This window comes from Phocoena phocoena, chromosome 3, assembly GCF_963924675.1.
Source record: "Phocoena phocoena chromosome 3, mPhoPho1.1, whole genome shotgun sequence".
NCBI lineage: Eukaryota > Metazoa > Chordata > Mammalia > Artiodactyla > Phocoenidae > Phocoena > Phocoena phocoena.
Genome location: NC_089221.1, coordinates 108,132,509 through 108,153,432, shown reverse-complemented (window position 1 = coordinate 108,153,432; position 20,924 = coordinate 108,132,509). Strand labels below are relative to the sequence as shown.

The window sequence follows — 20,924 nt, the reverse complement described above, 5'->3', positions numbered from 1 at the left end:
AAGGAATCCATAGTCCTAAGGTCCTAGCCTAGCCATTGGGTAACAAGAAATCCCTCCTTTGCAATTTTTGGATCTAGGTTTTTTTGTCCCTTTTCATTTAATGCAGAAACACTAGGCTGCAGAGACACATGATTAAAAATGTGGTATTATATAGTCATTTTTTTAAGGATATTCCTGATTGCTTTGATCAAGTTTTGTTTCTTTAAATTTCCCTCAATGATTCCTGAGTTTTCCTTCAGTGAAAAGAAACGTCTTCTGTGATTATTTGTAATTTCCTACCAATGGTAATAAGTCACAATTACCACTGTCCATGTTAATTGGAGGGACAAACTTCTGTGTAGAAAACTGAAGGCAGATCATCAGGCCAAGGACCCTATGAGATTTGGGAACAGCCTATTACCCAGAATTTTACATTCACATGATCTGTCTCTCTAAGAATCCACCGTAACAAAGAGTAAGAAATAAAAGAATGTTTTTTTCAGGGTCATGTAAAATGGTACAAACCAAACCACTTGTATTGACTGCTGACCAATCTGGATAAAAGAAAAGCTCGAAATGACAGGGTAATAAATCTTCTATTTGTCTTTCTACACTTCAGTATGTCAGTAAAGAACCTTTCATGACATTGTTTCTCTGATCATGCACTTGCCTGTTACGAATTGTTTTAACTTAAGAATTATGCAATATGAGACCACTTTAAGGTTATAAATCTTGGTTACACAAAGCACACTTACAGAACTGGTAAAATTTACATGATAAGTTAAAAATTTTTTTGAGCTTCTGTTAAAATATGAGAGTGCTAACTACTCAGGAAAAGGCACACTTATTTTCCCATAGTTATTACAGAGTCCTAAGACAATATAATACATCAGGTAGATTTCAATACCATCTGAAGTATGTGTATTAAGAAAATTATTTTTACTAGAAACAATCCAGATACATGCAAGTCTTTCATAGTTACAAAAATAAATTATTAAGCAAGCAATATGGTTTATTTTGAGTTTTAGCCAAAACACTGTTTTCAGAGAAAATGCAAAAAATTATTGTAAGATGCCATTTTGAGATCTGTAACTACCTGGAACTAGAAAATCTTCACTACAAGAATGATCTCAAAATAAGTAGAATTCATATTAACTTAAATGCAAGTTTTATAGTTAGAAAACATATATTAGTTTGATACAATTCCCCTATTAGAAAAAAATACCTTAGTTTTTAGATTCCTCTTCTATTCAAATGAATATGCTGTAGTTTCCGTTTGCAGGATAAGTTAAAAGTGGCTCACAATACTGTAAGCTTTATATTTACTGCTTCTAAACAAAGTTATACCATACTATCTGTATAATTAAATCATCCAGAATTATTTCTGCTTCCAGCATTATTTTGAATTATATAATTACAAAAGACTCATAATCTCTTATCCAAAAATCTATTAATCATGTCATAATTTGGTACGTGGCCAAAGCTATTCATTTCCTAGAATTTTAAAGGACTAAATTAAGTTCAAATTATAGTGTATGAATGGAACCTAAGAATTAAACAAGGATTTTGTGTGGTTCCAAGGTGTTTTGTTTGTCTTTAAAATTCACTTGAATAAGTATAAACCACTTGTTAATACTGCACAGAAAAGTTAACTCTATAAAAGCTTCATGAAGGACCAAATTCTGTGTAATAGATAAAACAACACTCCTTTATTTGCTCCTCTATTGGCCTCCAATAACGAAAACAAGAAGTTGTAGAAGTTCACATAAAGGCAGAAAGGTCAAGTTCAGCCAGAAAATATATGGCGTATCATTAAACATAAGAGGCTATGTTATTTTTCAAATCAGTGTTCTCTGCTTAGGACAGCTTAAATGAGTAAATACAGACTTATAATGCCAGGAAACAGATGGGTCATGTTTTGCTCTCCCAGGAAAGACCCTAAGGCCATATCTATATCAAAATGTGGCATATGATTATTTCAATGGTTAACTCAAGCCAGAGCAAAGCAACCACATTGTTTTTGTCCTGTTTTTGCCAACTTTCTAGTCTCAATGAAATAAACACTAGCATTGTTTAATAAAGGCTGTATTATATCTACTTAGAAATCAGAGTTAACAATTATATGACGGGAGATTTTCTCTTTGAGTATATCTATAATTTTCCCTGTCAAGCTGAGAGCAATTTTCCCACTGTTTACACAAAACCACCAAAACATAAATGCTAGAAATCAGATAGGCTGATACAAATGCAGTAAACAGTTTGAGGCATAAGCCATATTCTTAGTAAGCCTCTGTTTAGCTAGTATTACCTCGGTTCAAGTGGTCAATGGCTTTTAGACAGTGTGAAAATCTGAGAATATACATATTTTAACTGATTCTCTAGTGATTCATCCATATTACTGAGGGAGGAGCAGAATTCCAGAGCTAGACCTTATGGATAGCCCATTGAATAATTCTGATTAAAGCCAACCCAGGGCTTAATTTTAAGTCCATTTAGGTTTACCAAGTGTTTAAAAATATCAGTAGAATTTGAATGAAACTGACAGATTAGTTGACTTCAGAGGAGCATAGAAATCGACCCACAATTGCACCCATCTTGTAGCTATTCTTATTCCAGGAACACAGCTGATAAGAGTAAGAGATTGATGTGTTTCCTCTGTCCATGAATACTTTAATCACTGACACTTATTAATAATCACAGCACTATTCCTTTTCTCTGTAATTATTTTGGACTGGTCTTCATTTTAACATGAAAGTGATATCTTAGGAGTAAGACAGGAGGGGAGAAATCAATAAATCCACATGGAGCCACTGGCTTTAATTTGTGCATGCCATTAGAATCTGTTATGCTGAGAACTCAGTCATAAACGAAGAAGGAGAAAACAGCTTTAAGGAAAAGAACAGACATATTCATATAAAGAGAATAGAAAATGCAACATAACTGTATCTTCTACATAAGCAAACAAGCAAACAAACAAGCAAACACACCAACAAACAAAACTTAAAAGTCATGGAGTAAGACTGGCTCAAGATGGCGGAGTAGAAGGACATGCGCTCACTTCCTCTTGCAAGAGCACTGGAATCACAACTAATTGCTGAACAATCATCAACAGGAAGACACTGGAATTCACCAAAAAGATGCCCCACATCCAAAGACACAGGAGAAGCCACAGTGAGATGGTAGGAGGGGCGCAATCACTATAACATCAAATCCCATAACCATTGGGTGGGTGACTCACAAACTGGAGAACAATTATACCACAGAAGTCCACCACTGGAGTGAAGGTTCTGAGCCCCACATCAGGCTTTCCAACCTGGGTGTCCAGCAACGAGAGAAGGAATTCCCAGAGAATCAGACTTTGAAAGCTAGCGGAATTTGACTGCAGGACTTTGACAGGACTGGGGGAAACAGAGACTACACTCTTGGAGGGCACACACAAACTAGTGTTCATATCAGTACCCAGGGAGAAGGAGCAGTGACCCACAGGGGACTGAACCAGATCTATCTACCTGCTAATGTTGGAGGGTCGGTGGCACTGGCAGGGGACAAGGACACTGGCAGCAGAAGTTCTGGGAAGTACTCCTTGGCATGAGCCCTCCCAGAGTCTGCCATTAGCCCCACCAAAGAGCCTGTAGCATCCAGTGCTGGGTCACCTCAGGCCAAACAACCAACAGGGAGGGAACCCAGCCCCACCCATCAGCAGACAAGCCGATTAAAGTTTTACTGAGCTCTGCCCACCAGAGCAACACCCAGCTCTACAAACCACCAGTCCCTCCCATCAGGACGCTCGCACAAGCCTCTTAGATACCCTCATCCACCAGAGGGCAGACAGCAGAAGCAAGAAGAACTACAATCCTGCAGCCTGTGGAACAAAAACCACATTCACAGAAAGATAGACAAAATGAAAAGGCAGAGGACTCTGTACCAGATGAAGGAAGAAGACAGAACCCCAGAAAAACAATGAAATGAAGTGGAGATAGGCAACATTCCAGAATAAGAATTCGGAATAGTGATAGTGAAGATGATCCAGGACCTCGGAAAAAGAATGGAGGCAAATATCGAAAAGATGCAAGAAATGTTTAACAAAGACCTAGAAGAATTAAAGAAAAAACACTTAAAAGAATTAAAGAACAAACAAAGAGAGATGAACGACACAATAACTGAAATGAAAAATACACCAGAAGCAATCAATAGCAGAATAACTGAGGCAGAAGAATGGATAAGTGACCTGGAAGACAGAATGGTGGAATTCACTGCTGCAGAACAGAATAAAGAAAAAAGAATGAAAAGAAATGAAGACAGCCTAAGAGATCTCTGGGACAACATTAAATGCACCAACATTCACATTATAGGGGTCCCAGAAAGAGAAGAGAGAGAGAAAGGACCCGAGAAAATATTTGAAGAGATTATCATTGAAAATTTCCCTGACATGGGAAAGGAAATAGCCACCCAATTCCAGGAAGTGCAGAGAGTCCCATACAGGATAAACCAAGGAGAAACATGCCAAGACACACATTAATCAAACTGACAAAAATTAAACACAAAGAAAAATTATTAAAAGCAACAAGGGAAAAATGACAAATAACATACAAGGGAACTCGCATAAGGTTAACAGCTGACTTCTCAGCAGAAACTCTACAAGCCAGAAGGGAGTGGCGTGTATATTTAAAGTGATGAAAACGAAGAACGTACAACCAAGATTATTCTACCTGGCAAGGATCTCACTCAGATTCGATGGAGAAATCAAAAGCTTTACAGACAAGCAAAAGCTAAGAGATTACAGCAGCACCAAACCAGCTCTACAACAAATGCTAAAGGAACTTCTCTAAGTGGAAGACACAAGAGAAGAAAAGGACCTACAAAAACAAACCCAAAACAATTACGAAAATGGTATTAGGAATACATATATCAATAATTACCTTAAACGCTCCAACCAAAAGACATAGGCTCACTGAATGGATACAAAAACAAGACCCATATATATGCTGTGCACAAGACAACCACTTCAGACCTAGGGACACATACAGACTGAAAGTGAGGGGACGGAAAAAGATATTCCATGCAAATAGAGATCAAAAGAAAGCTGGAGGGCTTCCCTGGTGGCGCAGTGGTTATGAGTCTGCCTGCCGATGCAGGGGACACGGGTTTGTGCCCCGGTCTGGCAAGATCCCACATGTCGCGGAGCGGCTAGGCCCATGAGCCATGGCCATTGAGCCTGCACGTCCGGAACCTGTGCTCCGCAATGGGAGAGGCCACAACAGTGAGAGGCCCACATAACGCAAAAAACAAAAAACAAAACAACAAAAAAAGAAAGCTGTAGTAGCAATACTCATATCAGATAAAATAGACTTTAAAATAAAGAATGTTACAAGAGACAAGGAAGGACACTACATAATGATCAAGGGATCAATCCAAGAAGAAGATATAACAATTATAAATATATATGCACCCAACATAGGAGCACCTCAATACATAAAGCAAATGCTAACAGCTATAAAAGAGGAAAACGACAGTAACACTATAATAGTGGGGGACTTTAACACTTCACTTACACCAATGGACAGATGATCCAGACAAAATTAGTAAGGAAACACAAGTTTTAAATGACACAATAGACCAGATACATTTAATTGATATTTATAGGACATTCTATCCGAAAAGAGAAGATTACACTTTCTTCTCAAGTGCACACGGAACATGCTCCAAGATAGATCATATCTTGGGTCACAAATTAAGCCTTGGTAAATTTAAGAAAATTGAAATCATAGCAAGCATCTTTTTTGACCACAACGCTATGAGATTAGAAATCAATTACAGGGAAATAATGTAAAAAACAAATACACATGGAGGCTAAACAGTACATTACTAAACAACCAAGAGATCACTGAAGAAATCAAAGAGGAGACCAAAAAATACCTAGAGACGAATGACAACAAAAACATGATGATCCAAAACCTATGGGATGCAGCAAAAGCAGTTCTAAGAGCGAAGTTTATAACAATACAATCTTACCTCAGGAAACAAGAAAAATCTCAAATAAACAATCTAATCTTGCACCTAAAGGAACTAGGGAAAGGAGAACAAACAAAACCCAGAGTCAGTAAAAGGAAAGAAATCATAAAGATCAGAGCAGAAATAAATGAAATAGAAACAAAGAAAACAATAGCAAAGATCAATAAAATTAAAAGCTGGTTCTTTGAGAAGATAAATAAAATTGATAAACTTTTAGCCAGACTCATCAAGAAAAAGAGGGAGAGGACTCAAATCAGTAAAATTAGAAATGAAAAAGGAGACATTACAGCAGACACTGCAGAAATACAAAGCATCATAAGAGACTACTACAAGCAACTCTGTGCCAATAAAATGGACAACCTGGAAGAAATGGACAAATTCTTTGAAAGGTATAAACTTCCAAGACTGACCCAGGGAGAAACACAAAATATGAACAGACCAATCACAAGCAATGTTATTGACTGTAATTAACAATCTTCCAACAAACAAAAGTCCAGGACCAGATGGCTTCACAGGTGAATTCTATCAAACATTCAGAGAAGAGCTAACACCCATCCTTCTCAAACTCTTCCAAAAAATTGCAGAGGAATAAACACTCCCAAACTCATTCTACAAGGCCACCATCACACTGATACCAGCACCAAACAAAGATACTACAAAAAAAGAAAACTACAGACCAATATCACTGATGAGTATAGATGCAAAAATCCTCAACAAATACTAGCAGACAGAATCCAACAAGACAAATAAAGGATCATACACCATGATCAAGTGGGATTTATCCCAGGGATGCAAGCATTCTTCAATATATGCAAATCAATCAATGTGACACAACATATTAACAAATTGGAGGATAAAATCCATATGATCATCTCAATAGATGCAGAAAAGGCTTTTGACAAATTTCAACACCCATTTATGATAAAAACTCTCCAGAAAATGGGCATAGAGGGAACCTACCTCAACATAATAAAGGCCATATATTACAAATCCACAGTAAATATCATTCTCAATGGTGAAAAACTGAAATCATTTCCTCTAAGATCAGGAACAAGACAAAGATGTCCACTTTGGCCACTATTATTCATCACAGTTTTGGAAGTCCTAGCCACGGCAATCAGAGAAGTAAAAGAAATAAAAGGAATACAAATTGGAAAGGAAGAAGGAAAACTGTCAGTGTTTGCAGATGATATGATACTATACACAGACAATCCTAAAGAAGCCACCAGAAAACTACTAGAGCTAATCAATGAAACTGGTAAAGTTGCAGGATACAAAGTTAATGTACAGAAATCTCTTGCATTCCTATACACTAACAATGAAAGGTCAGAAAGAGAAATTAAGGAAACAATCCCATTCACCACTGCAACAAAAAGAATAAAATACCTAGGAATAAACCTACTTAAGGAGGTAAAAGTCCTGTACTCAGAAAACTATAAGACACTGATGAAGGAAATCAAAGATGACACAAACAGATGGAGATATATACCATGTTCTTGGATTGGAAGAATCAATATTGTGAAAATGACTATACTACCAAACAAAGCAATCTACAGATTCAATGCAATCCCTATCAAATTACCAATGGCATTTTTTAAGGAACTAGAACAAAAAATCTTAAAATTTGTATGGTGACATAAAAGACCCCAATAAGCCAAAGCAATATTGAGGGAAAAAAACAGAGCTGGAAGAACCAGACTCCCTGACTTCAGACTATACTACAAAGCTACAGTAATCAAGATGGTATGCTACTGGCAGAAAAACAGAAAGATAGATCAATGGAACAGGACAGAAAGCCCAGAGATAAATCGACGTACCTATGGTCAACTAATCTATGACAAAGGAGGATATACAATAGAGAAAAGACAGTGTCTTCAATAAGTGGTGATGGGAAAACTAGACAGCTACATGTAAAAGAATGAAATTAGAACACTCCCTAACACCATACACAAAAATAAACTCAAAATGGATTAGAGACTTAAATGTAAGACTAGACACTATAAAACTCTTAGAGGAAAACATAGGAAGAACACTCTTTGACATAAATCACAGCAAGATCCTTTTTGACCCACCTCCTAGAGTAATAGAAATAAAGAAAAAAAAAAAACCAAATGGGACCTAATGAAACTTAAAAGCTTTTGCATAGCAAAGGAAGCTATAAACAAGACGAAGAGACAACCCTCCGAATGGGAGAAAATATTTGCAAAAGGATTAATCTCCAAAATATATAAATAGCTCATGAAGCTCAATATTAAAAAACCATACAACCCAATCACAAAATGGGCAAAAGACCTATTGGTCTTCTGGGAGAAATAGACATTTCTCCAAAGAAGACATACAGATGGCCAAGAGGCACATGAAAAGATACTCAAACATCACTAATTGTTAAAGAAATGCAAACCAAAATGACAATGAGGTATCACCTTACACCAGTTAGAATGGGCATTATCAGAAAATCTACAAACAACAAACGCTGGAGAGAGTGTGGAGAACATGGAACCCTCTTACACTGTTGGTGGGAATGTACACTGATACAGCCACTATGTAGAACAGTATGGTGGTTCCTTAAAAGACTACAAATGTAATTACTATATGAATCAGCAATCCCACTACTGGGCATATACCCAGAGAAAACCGTAATTCAAAAAGACACATGCACCCCAGTGTTCACTGCAGCACTATTTACAATAGCCAGGTCATGGAAGCAACCTAATGCCCATCGACAGACGAATGGATAAAGAAGATGTAGTACATATATACAATGCAATATTACTCAGCCATAAAAAGGAACGATATTGGATCTTTTGTAGAGACATGGATGGACCTAGAGACTGAAATAAGATTGAAATAAGTCATACAGACTGAAATAAGTCAGAAAGAGAAAAACAAATATCATATATTAACGCATGTTTGTGGAATCTAGAAAAATGGTACATATGAACCAGTTTGCAAGGCAGAAACAGAGACACAGATGTAGAGAACAAACGTACGGACACCAAGGGGGGAAAGTGGGGTGGGAGGGTTGGTGCTGATGGGATGAATTGGGAGATTGGGATTGACATATATACACTAATGTGTATAAAATAGATAACTAATAAGAACCTGCTGTATAAAAAAATTAAAAAATTTTTAATAAAAAGTTATGAAGTAAAAAAGAACATTTATTAGAGCTATCCATTACTTTCCTTACTCACAAAGGCTGTTCTAGCTAGGTAGCAATGTATTGATAGTAACATAACAAAACCAATTCAAAGTAATTCAATACAACCTATTTAAAAATTACATACATGTAAATTGTGGTAAAATTGAAAAAAATTTTTTAGGCTTAGCACAGAAAACCAAAATCAATGTTTTCTATGATCTCCCCAGTAAATTTTGATTTTCCTTAAGATTTGACGAGAGGCCACAAAATAGGCACATTTATTAATCAATTATAATAGTATTTGTCATGCAAATAGGATTTGCTAGCCTTATTTCCATATGAAGCAATGTTGGACAGCTTAGAGTTCTGGGTCATAAATTACAATAAAACATGGATCTTCTGTTTTTTGCAATGACAAATTTTTTGTTTTTTGCGGTACGCGGGCCTCTCACTGTTGTGGCCTCTCCCGTTGCGGAGCACAGGCTCCGGACACGCAGGCTCAGCGGCCATGGCTCACGGGCCCAGCCGCTCCGCGGCATGTGGGATCTTCCCGGACCGGGGCACGAACCCGTGTCCCCTGCATCGGCAGGCGGACTCTCAACCACTGCGCCACCAGGGAAGCCCCAAATTTTGTTTCTTATAGTTAACTAGGAGTTAACAACATTTATCACTTAGAATATTTCTATTAATTAATAATGTTGGAAAAATATTGCATATCTATTCTAGTAGTTTTAACTTTTTCTTAGAGCAGAATTATTTCATTTAAGGAAAGCATCTAGAATTTCATTAGCCAAGATGAACAAATGCAGAGTTTCTACAACTGATAGGGAGCAATAGGTGATCCTCCCCACACCCCTCCAAGGAGTACTTTCATTTCCTCAACCTAGTTTAAACCTTCAGTGCTGAATGAAGTGTCAATATAAAAATACCTTGAAAACAATGGTGTTGTCTATTCTCCTTATTTCAGTCTTATGGAAACAAAGGCACAGAGGTATCTAATGAGGGAGTCCTAACCATCCCCCATGTTTCTTAACTTCCAAGCCGTGCCCTTCTCTATCACACTACAGTACTCTATTTTCCTCTTGTAGAATTGGGAAACATAAACCCTGAACATGAAAGAAATTATTTATGATTAGTTTGGAATTCTCTTTTGTCTAAAAGTTGTTTACTCTGAAGTGTGAGATTTCCCTATATGGTTCACCAGCTAAAAGCTGCATGGATTGGGCTGAGTATTTCCTAATTCTGTAATCAGGGATTGATTTACATTGTTGACAAATGCATCCTTTAGAATCCCAACGTAAACTTTAAATGTTCGAAGTTGTGGAAAGAGTATAGTGCACTGAGAACTGAGATATGATGTTAATATGCAAACTTTGTTGGAGAGGAAAGGCATGAATAATCATAAGAAAATAGATTTTAAATGTCATGAATTTCTTGTTGGGCAATAACGAGGAGGCTGGCTAACCACAGTGTACTGTACAATGAAAACATTTCTTCCAGAATGTCCTTTAGGGTTATTTATGAATAGCTACCACTCGCCCCTCCATGCTCTGGCAGCCACCGTTTTTTTCCCAGTATTTTACACATTCTATCTTACTTATTCCTTAAAACAGTTTTATTGCGATTATGACCACAGACAGACAGGCAGGCTTTGAACCTGGGTATTTAATACTCTATCTCCATGATCTCTATCCTCTATGCCTCCTAAACTTCAGACTGTGTGGCTATAGTACCCAGGACAATGTTGACATTAGTGAAACTCAATAATGAGAATGTACAGAATGATTCTCACCTTAGACCAGTCACCCATCCGCCACACATAGCATTTGGAGTAATCCTCGCAGTCCTCAGCCTCCCTGGGTCTGGTGGAGAGGACGCATTTCTTTCTGGGGTTAGTACACCTCACGGTCCGATGACGTACACCTTTGCCACACTTCACTGAACACTGGAAGATAACAGTGGAGAAGTGTGGATAAAGCTGGTGATTAAGAGATACAGACTGATGATCAAATTACGTTAGGAATTGGTTCTCATCATCTCTCACAAGCCTATCACCCACATAAAGGCCAGAATGAAGGAGAAGGAGAAGGAGAACACCAGGCTACAGCCCAGCATCAGAGGCCAGGTGGAGCTTCGGTATAGTGCTAGGGGTGAATGGGTTTCAGGAACACAGGACCATTACTACAGACAGTCCTGTAACACAGGGATTGTTTATGAAAGACAAATAATAAACAACGATCAAAATGTAAAATGCTAAAGCTGATTGACATCAATTTTTTGCATATAATTATATAAGGAAATTCATTTTATTTTTGCTAAGATTTAGTTTGTTTTAGCCTTAGGTGTTTGTGAAAAATGACAATTTCTAAGAGAATATCATTTCTCAAAACTTTTCTTAAAGCTAAAACAGAGAAAACATAGCAAAAACAAAACAGTTGCTTTACATAATTATACACTCCTGGAAATAATCATTCTCAATGGCTATATGGATTGAAAATATAACTCAGTTCAAAATAAGTTTAGTTCATTTCATGAATAATTGATGCTTGACTGACAGTGTGATATAACAGGTATGAAGCATGTAAGATGTAACTGACTATACCGTTTACATTTATGCTCCCCATTATGGAATATGTATAAAGCTTCCCAGTTTTACAAAGTTATGCATCACTGATTATCTGGACACAGGAACCAAAATGGCATTGGGTGGGAGACGGGAGAGGGAGGGGGGGATGAGAGATATAGCAAAATTTGACAACCTAATTTATATCTGTGTCTAAAAAAGGTCCAAAGAAAGAGGTGAAGATATGCACTTAGCAAGAATGTAGTAGAGGAATAACCATGCAGATTCCAGTAGTTGTCTTCCTGAAAACTTTAGCATAGAACTCCTGAAGTTTTAAATACAATAATATTTGCACAAATGCGTCATTGTCTCATAATTTATGGTTTGCATCTGAGGCTTAAGGTGGACTACATGTGTGATTTGGCATTTTAAGATTTACGTTTTTATTTTTTGCAATCAAAACTAACCTTGATCCATAAACTCAATTTTTATATTAAATCAAGACAAAAGAGACATTTTTAAAATTGGTACATTGCATTGACCTATTACTTCTCCTACCTGGTGCCAAAAATCTGTATGGTAGGATATTTCTGACCTATTTCCCCCTGAAGAGTTTATAGAAATGCTAGTTAGGCTGAAGGAAGTGTATTTCTGTTTCTCTGATGTTCACATGAGTCTTTTCTCCAGATTGTACTCATCCATTTTCATGTAAAATTGGACAATCCATTCATTCTCAAAAGTACTCATTACAAATGAGGAAGAATCTATGCCAGAGTGAGATATAGCTTAGAAAAGTAAGACAAGAGAAAGTCACACTATTTGCTAGTGTGTTTTTTTTGGGGGTGTTGGGTTAATTGAAGAATATTCCCAAACCTCATTATCTAAGCTACTTTATCCTCAATTTTCAAAAGAATGGCTACTTATTGCAGCCTAGCATTTTCTATTTGTCATTTTTACATCTTAGCTAATATTCTGAAATTAAGCATATTTTGCTCTGGGTGTGTGTGCACATATGTCTTTGTGTATACATATGCGTATACAAGTGTGAGGGTGTTTATGTGTGTGTGTGTGCATGTACGCACACGCTCACCTAAAATGCTCCAGAGCAGCTAGTAAATATAAGTAATGACTGGTGTTATCATAAGGAGATATGTATCATAATAACAGAAAATAAGCATACAGTTTGGCATGGAACAAAGCTGCATGTTACATACTACATGCTAGTGGGTGTATGGTGCAGTGAGCCTGGCAGCATTGGGTTCAAATCCTAGCTCCAACACTAAGCAGGACTTTGGGTAAACTATTTAATTTCTCTGAGCTGTAGTATTTCACAAGGGTGAAACTTAACTTTTTTGCATTGCTGATTAAATATCAACAAGATACTAAATATGAAGTAAGAACAGAATCCCTGCTCACAGGAAATGACTGCTAAATGTTAATGTCCTTTCTTCTCCTTTCTCTTCTAATGCTCAGGAATATAAGTCAAATGTGTATTTTTTTTAACATCTTTATTGGAGTATAATTGCTTTACAATGGTGTGTTAGTTTCTGCTGTATAACAAAGTCAATCAGCTATACATATACATATATCTCCACATCTCCTCCCTCTTGTGTCTCCCTCCCACCCTCCCTATCCCACCCCTCTAGGTGGTCACAAAGCACCGAGCTGATCTCCCTGTGCTATGTGGCTGCTTCCCACTAGCTATCTATTTTAAATTTGGTAGTGTATATAAGTCCATGCCACTCTCTCCAAATGTGTAATTTCATATGTGTCCACTAAAGAGTATACTCATGGTAAAGAAATAAAAAAGCTAGATTCTAAAATGTATATAATATATGCTCTTGATTACGTTACAATAGTCACAGAACAAATCTGTTTCTTCCTACTTTCAAAATTACTTATAATGAATGTATTCCTTTTATTACCAGAGAAACCAATAAATGGTGCTAAAACTGCCATGCAGAGAGACTCTGAACATGATAAAACATGACCTTATATAGGCTACGAGTAAGAAAATCAGAGGGAAACGGAGAAGCATCAGGGTGGGTACCGCACCTCGGACCACACGCCCGCCTCCCACACGGTCATGCAGTCCTGGCCCTCGCAGCGCTGGGTGGAGGCCGGCTTGGGCCCGGCGCAGTCCCTCTCCTGGGCTCTCATGAGGGTTCCATTGCTCAGCTGCTTGGTACAGGCCACTTGTCTGCTCTGCATCCCTTTTCCACATGTTCGTGAACATGGGGTCCATTCTGTCATCATCCATCTAAAAGTAAAGCAAGAGTCACTGAGACAAGTTAAAAGATATCGACTTACTACATATTTTGACATGGATAGAATTAGCAGAATGTCTACACAATAGATGTATACCTTTTCTTTTTTCTTTTTACTAATATTTGAGGTTTCCTTAAGACACCCAGGCTTTCTATTGCTTCTCCACACTTCTCATCTCAGGGCCTTGCTCTTATTAGAATCTCAAAGGATGTATTAGACTCCGTCCCTGTCATGCTGCACGCTTTGCCTGCTGCTGCCCGTCACGTCATATTGCCATACTGAGGTACCTAACAAGTATAAAGTTGCTAATATACATGAGTTGGTCCTATTCTTTGCATTTTCAATCTTCACAATAACCCTACATATTAGGTACTACAACTATCGTGGCCTTTTACAGAAAGTGAAACCAAGGTAAGGAGAGGTGTAGTAACTTACCAAAGGCCACAGGTTGTGGAGTCAGAAATTGAAATCAGGTTGCAGACTACCTCACAAAAATACACGTGCAGGTATTTGCAACCTAACCTTGTACCAAAAGCAATTAGAGAAAGAAGAACAAAAACCCCCAAAGTTAGCAGAAGGAAAGAAATAAAGATCAGATCAGAAATAAATGAAAAAGAAATGAAGGAAATGATAGCAAAGATCAATAAAACTAAAAGCCGGTTCTTTGAGAAGATAAACAAAATTGATAGACCATTAACCAGAGGCATCAAGAAAAAATGGGGGACGATTCAAAACAATAGAATTAGAAATGAAAAAGGAGAAGTAACAACTGACACTGCAGAAATACAAAGGAGCATGAGAGATTAATACAAGCAACTCTATGCCAATAAAATGGACAACCTGGAAGAAATGGACAAATTCTTAGAAATGCGCAACCTCCCAAGACTGAATTGGGAAGAAATAGAAAATATGAACAGACCAATCACAAGCACTGAAATTGAAACTGTGATTAAAAATCTTCCAACAAACAAAAGCCCAGGACCAGATGGCTTCACAGGCGAATTCTATCAAACATTTAGAGAAGAGCTAACACCTATCCTTCTCAAACTCTTCCAAAATATAGCAGAGGGAGGAACACTCCCAAACTCATTCTATGAGGCCACCATCACCCTGATACCAAAACCAGACAAAGATGTCACAAAGACAGAAAACGACAGGCCAATATCACTGATGAACATAGACGCAAAAATCCTCAACAAAATACTGGCAAACAGAATCCAACAGCACATTAAAAGGACCATACACCATGATCAAGTGGGGTTTATCCCAGGAATGCAAGGATTCTTCAATATACACAAATCAATCAACGTGATACACCATATTAACAAATTGAAGAAGAAAAACCATATGATCATCTCAATAGATGCAGAGAAAGCTTTTGACAAAATTCAACACCCATTTGTGATAAAAACCCTGCAGAAAGTAGGCATAGAGGGAACTTACCTCAACATAATAAAGGCCATATATGACAAACCCACAGGTAACATTGTCTTCAATGGTGAAAAACTGAAACCATTTCCACTAAGATCAGGAAGAAGACAAGGTTGCCCACTCTCACCACTCTTATTCAACACAGTTTTGGAAGTTTTAGCCACAGCAATCAGAGAAGAAAAACAAATAAAAGGAATCCAAGTCGGAAAAGAAGAAGTAAGGCGGTCACTGTTTGCAGATGACATGACACTATACACAGAGAATCCTAAAGATGCTACCAGAAAACTACTAGAGCTAATCAATGAATTTGGTAAAGTAGCATGATACAAAATTAATGCACAGAAATCTCTTTGCATTCCTATACACTAATGATGAAAAATCTGAAAGTGAAATTAAGAAAACACTCCCATTTACCACTGCAACAAAAAGAATAAAATATCTAGGAATAAACCTACCTAAGGAGATACAAGAGCTGCATGCAGAAAATTATAAGACACTGATGAAAGAAATTAAAGATGATACAAATATATGGAGAGATAGACAATGTTCTTGGATTGGAAGAATCAACATTGTGAAAATGACTCTACTACCCAAAGCAATCTACAGATTCAATGCAATCCCTATCAAACCACCACTGGCATTTTTCACAGAACTAGAACAAAAAATTTTACAGTCTGAATGGAAAAACAAAAGACCCTGAATACCCAAAGCAATCTTGAGAACGAAAAATGGAGCTGGAGGAATCAGGCTCTCTGACTTCAGACTATACTACAAAGTTACAGTAATCAAGACAGAATGGTACTGGCACAAAAACAGAAATATAGATAAATGGAACAGGATAGAAAGCCCAGAGATAAACCCACGCATATATGGCACCTTATCTTTGATAAAGGAGGCAGGAATGTACACTGGAGAAAGGACAGCCTCTTCAATAGGTGGTGCTGGGAAAACTGGACAGCTACATGTAAAAGAATGAAGTGAGAACACTCCCTAACACCATACACAAAAGTAAGCTCAAAATGGATTAAAGACCTAAATGGAAGGCCAGAAACTATCAAACTCTTAGAGGAAAACATAGGCAGAACATTCTATGACATAAATCACAGCAAGATCCTTTTTGACCCACCTCTTAGAGAAATGGAAATAAAAACAAAAATAAACAAATAGGACCTAATGAAACTTCAAAGCTTTTGCACAGCAAAGGAAATCATAAACAAGACAAAAAGACAACCCTCAGAATGGGAGAAAATATTTGCAAATGAAGCAACTGACAAAGGATTAAACTCCAAAATTTAGAAGCAGCTCATGCAGCTCAATAATAAAAAACCAAACAACCCAATCCAAAAATGGGCAGAAGACCTCAATAGACATTTCTCCAAAGAAGATATACAGATTACCAACAAACACATAAAAGAATGCTCAACATCATTAATCATTAGAGAAATGCAAATCAAAACTACAATGAGATATCATCTCACACCAGTCAGAATGGCCATCATCAAAAAATATAGAAACAATGAATGCTGGAGAGGGTGTGGAGAAAAGGGAATACTGTTGCACTGTTGGTGGGAATGTGAATTGTTACAGCCACTATGGAGAACAGTATGGAGGTTCCTTAAAAAACTACAAATAGAACTACCATATGACCCAGCAATCCCTCTACTGGGCATATACCCTGAGAAAACCATAATTCAAAGAGACACACGTTCACTGCAACACTATTTACAATAGCCAGGAGATGGAAGCAACCTAAGCGCCCATCATCGGATGAATGGATTAAGCAGATGTGGCACATATATACAATGGAATATTACTCAGCCATAAAAGGAAATGAAATTGAGTTATTTGTAGTGAGGTGGATGGACCTACAGTCTGTCATACAGAGTGAAGTAAGTCAGAAAGAGAAAAACAAATACCGTATGCTAACACATATATATGGAATGTAAGAAAAAAAATGTCATGAAGAACCTAGGGGTAAGATGGGAATAAAGACACAGACCTACTAGAGCATGGACTTGAGGATATGGGGAGGGGGAAGAGTAAGCTGTGACAAAGTGAGAGAGTGGCAGTGACATATATACACTACCAAACGTAAAATAGATAGCTAGTGGGAAGCAGCCGCATAGCACAGGGAGATCAGCTCGGTGTTTTGTGACCACCTAGAGGGGTGGGATAGGGAGGGTGGGAGGGAGGGAGACGCAAGAGGGAAGAGATATGGGAACATATGTATAGCTGATTCACTTTGTTATAAAGCAGAAACTAACACACCATTGTAAAGCAATTATACTCCAATAAAGATGTTAAAAAAAAAAAAAAAGAAGCCTGCCACAGAGAACTCCCTACTTATCTGGAGGAAGTAATCACTAATGTATTATGGCCATCACCTGCAACCGATTGCTGTTAAACACGATAACATTTGCACTGCAGTGCTGCCTCTAATGAAGTTCCTGTCTGCTCATCTTTCAAGTATGATGCAGACCTACCATTTTGCTTTGGAGTCCCCTAGTAGATTTTTCCTAAAGTGAATATTTATCTCCCAAATTTATTTCAGTTTGTGCTTCATCTTTCTGCACAAGGATACCTAGGCTATAAGCATAATTTAAACCCATCTATATGCCTTTCCCCTCAACTAGGGAACCAACCATGGAACTATGGAAGACACTACTGAAAAGAGAAGTATTTGCAATTTCATGAAATCCTAATTTTTTAAATAAAATATATTTTAGAAACCCTTAGTATAATGATAAAAGGTTAATGTTTTCATTCCTTGGAAAGCTGCTGAAAAATAAGAACAAAAATACGAAACATAGTGTAGTGAGAGAAAACATTTTATATTTTAGAATTCATCTAATTGGGAATTATCTCATTTCCTCATCTTCAAGCCTCCTTCTTACAAAGCTATTTACTAGTGCATTAATATATTTTATATTTGGTACATAGGGTTACATCAGGCCATTTGGTGACTTTTTCAAAAAATGTGAATGGTAATTAGAATGTTTTTTACCATGGTGGGGAAAAAAGAAGAAGCAAGAGGAACAAACGTTGTGCTATACCAGTAAATCTTGGCAAGATTTCCTGTGATGACCCCTCAGGATTGCCCATGTCCATTTCTTACTTTCCAGTATTTTGGTTAACCTCACTGACATTGCTTCTTGGTGGTTCAAAATACACTGTCTCCTTTTCCAAGGGAAAGAAGATAATAATTGCTAACAAAAAGACTTCCAGTCTCCAGCTGCAAAAATCTCTCACTCAGAAATGTATCAACCTTTTAAAACTATTCATTTTACCAAGTCATTATCAAGGCATTTTCCCCCAAGATAGCTGAGGTCAGTGAATGAACAATAAATGGTGTGTACTGTACATTCTGATTCTTCACAGACCAGGTTAGAAGTGACAAATATGCTCTAGTCCTCAAATCCAGGTCATTCAAGATTCCTGATATATCAGAAAAAGCTCCTGCTCTTTTATCCAAATGGGAAAGCTATATGGTATATAAAAGAAATGGTGTTTTGAAACATTTTAATAAATTATTTAACAAAAGATAAATTAGCATTTTAATGTCTATTAAAAGAGATTAAAAAAAGAGAAAGAGGGCTTCCCTGGTGGCGCAGTGGCTGACAGTCCGCCTGCCGATGCAGGGGACACGCGTTCGTGCCCCGGTCCGGGAAGATCCCATATGCCGCGGAGCGGCTGGGCCGGTGAGCCATGGCCGCTGAGCCTGCGCGTCCGGAGCCTGTGCTCCGCAACGGGAGAGGCCACAACAGTGAGAGGCCGGCGTACCGCAAAAAAAAAAAAAAAAGAGAAAGATAGTTCTTAGGAATAGTAATAACAACAACAAAAAAATCCAGGTTCTTTAGCTGACAGGGCAAAAGCTAAAAACTCAGCATCTGTTATCTGCCTAGCAATGAACGGAAAAGACCCAAGGACCTGACCGTAGGCAACAATATTTCCCTAGGTCACCCTTTCTGTTGATTACTACCCTGTCTTATAAAAACACGTAATTAAAGCAGCTGCATAGCACAGGGAGATCAGCTCGGTGCTTTGTGACCACCTAGAGAGGTGGGACAGGGAGGGTGTGAGACACAAGAGGGAAGAGATATGGGGACATATGTATAACTGATTCACTTTGTTATAAAGCAGAAACTAACACACCATTGTAAAGCAATTATACTCCAATAAAGATGTTAAACAAAACAAAACAAAAACACGTAATTACAGAGTTAGATGAAAAGCATATAGTCCGGCTCATGCAAAGGGCATTATTGAACATTACTGAAAGTAATGTACGTTTTTCTTTTGCATATTCTTTTACATACCACTCTTCTGTTCTCTGGAAGCATATTTTTCCCTTTGAGGGGGAGGGAAGAATTGTTAGAGCACGAATGCAAAGAAAGGAAAAAGTAGATAATCAGCTTTTGATACCTTAAATACACTGAGTCTACAGAAAAGCAAGTCTTGAAATTTCAGCTTTGTAGAGGAAGACAAGATTTTCCAAATTCTTTTAAGCTGGTTGACATAGCATGAGCCAGATCTGGAGGGCTTAACAATTGAGTTTTGCAATAAGCCAGAAATAGAAGGAACTTGGGATGCAGTGCTACCTCTGAAGGGGAAGGTGGGCGAAGAGGGAAACCAGAAGAACTGAGCATTAGAGATTACTGAAGACAGAAAAGCCTAAATATAGTTAATCGGCAACTCTGTTTCTCCCTCTCCTTTCACTTCCCCATACACTGTGGTGGAAGGTCACGAGGAAGATTATATTAGTTAGAGAGTGCTCCAAAGCTACAAATTCTCTGCGTATCCAAGTTGCAGTATATACACATTCGCTGTGACTCCACTGCAGAAACTATTGGGAGAGGAGATCAATTGTTTGACTCCCTAAGAACTCACAAATACACCCTAACTCACTGAGCTTCAATAAATCTCTGAGTGTCAGGGTAGAATAAAAGTCTGTGTCTCCATATTCTAGAGGAATCAATCCAGCTTCAGACTCTTTTGGTCATTCTGTCCCACAAAGTTTTGAGGACTTTTGACACTGGGGCTGAGTTCCACTCAAGCCCAACATTAATTTTTATATGAAAGCACAGAGATTTTTGGGAGCCCTGTGCCTGAAACCATTCTGCACAGCCTTGCTGCAAGCCCACCCCCAAATCATACTAAGGTTCCATTCACCCATCTCTGCTGGTTACCGAGGCATAGCCTTTCTTTTACACCACTTTAAGGTGCTCAGCATTGCGGTTCTATCTCTACTCATGAGTTTCTTGACTGCTTTATTGCTTATTACTCACTGGGGAAGTCACATGGGACCGAAGCAACCAACTTTCGAATAACTAGGACCCAGGTCGGGAATCTGATGATCAGAGATCAGGAACCAAACAGTTTGCCTTGGGGACTCTGGGGTGAGGAAGTGAGGATCTAGCCTTGGGCACCAGAAGGACCAAATGCCCCCACTGTTGTGTAGGGGACTGGGTCCTGGCCAGTCCCACTTTAGTTTATATCGTCATTGGCAAGTGCTTAAAACACCATTTTGGA

General features: G+C 37.9%; 1 protein-coding gene across 1 annotated transcript in view; it reads right to left on the bottom strand.

Annotated features, from left to right (window-relative positions):
• The window catches only part of ADAMTS19 (ADAM metallopeptidase with thrombospondin type 1 motif 19), a 281,131-nt gene that overhangs the window by 17,980 nt on the left and 242,227 nt on the right, over positions 1–20,924 (bottom strand). The window contains exons 20-21 of the mRNA XM_065874275.1: positions 13,752–13,956; positions 10,926–11,078 (exon numbers count right to left, since the gene is read on the bottom strand). Coding sequence (XP_065730347.1) covers positions 10,926–11,078; positions 13,752–13,956 — 358 coding nt within the window. The remainder of the gene's footprint in view (positions 1–10,925; positions 11,079–13,751; positions 13,957–20,924) is intronic.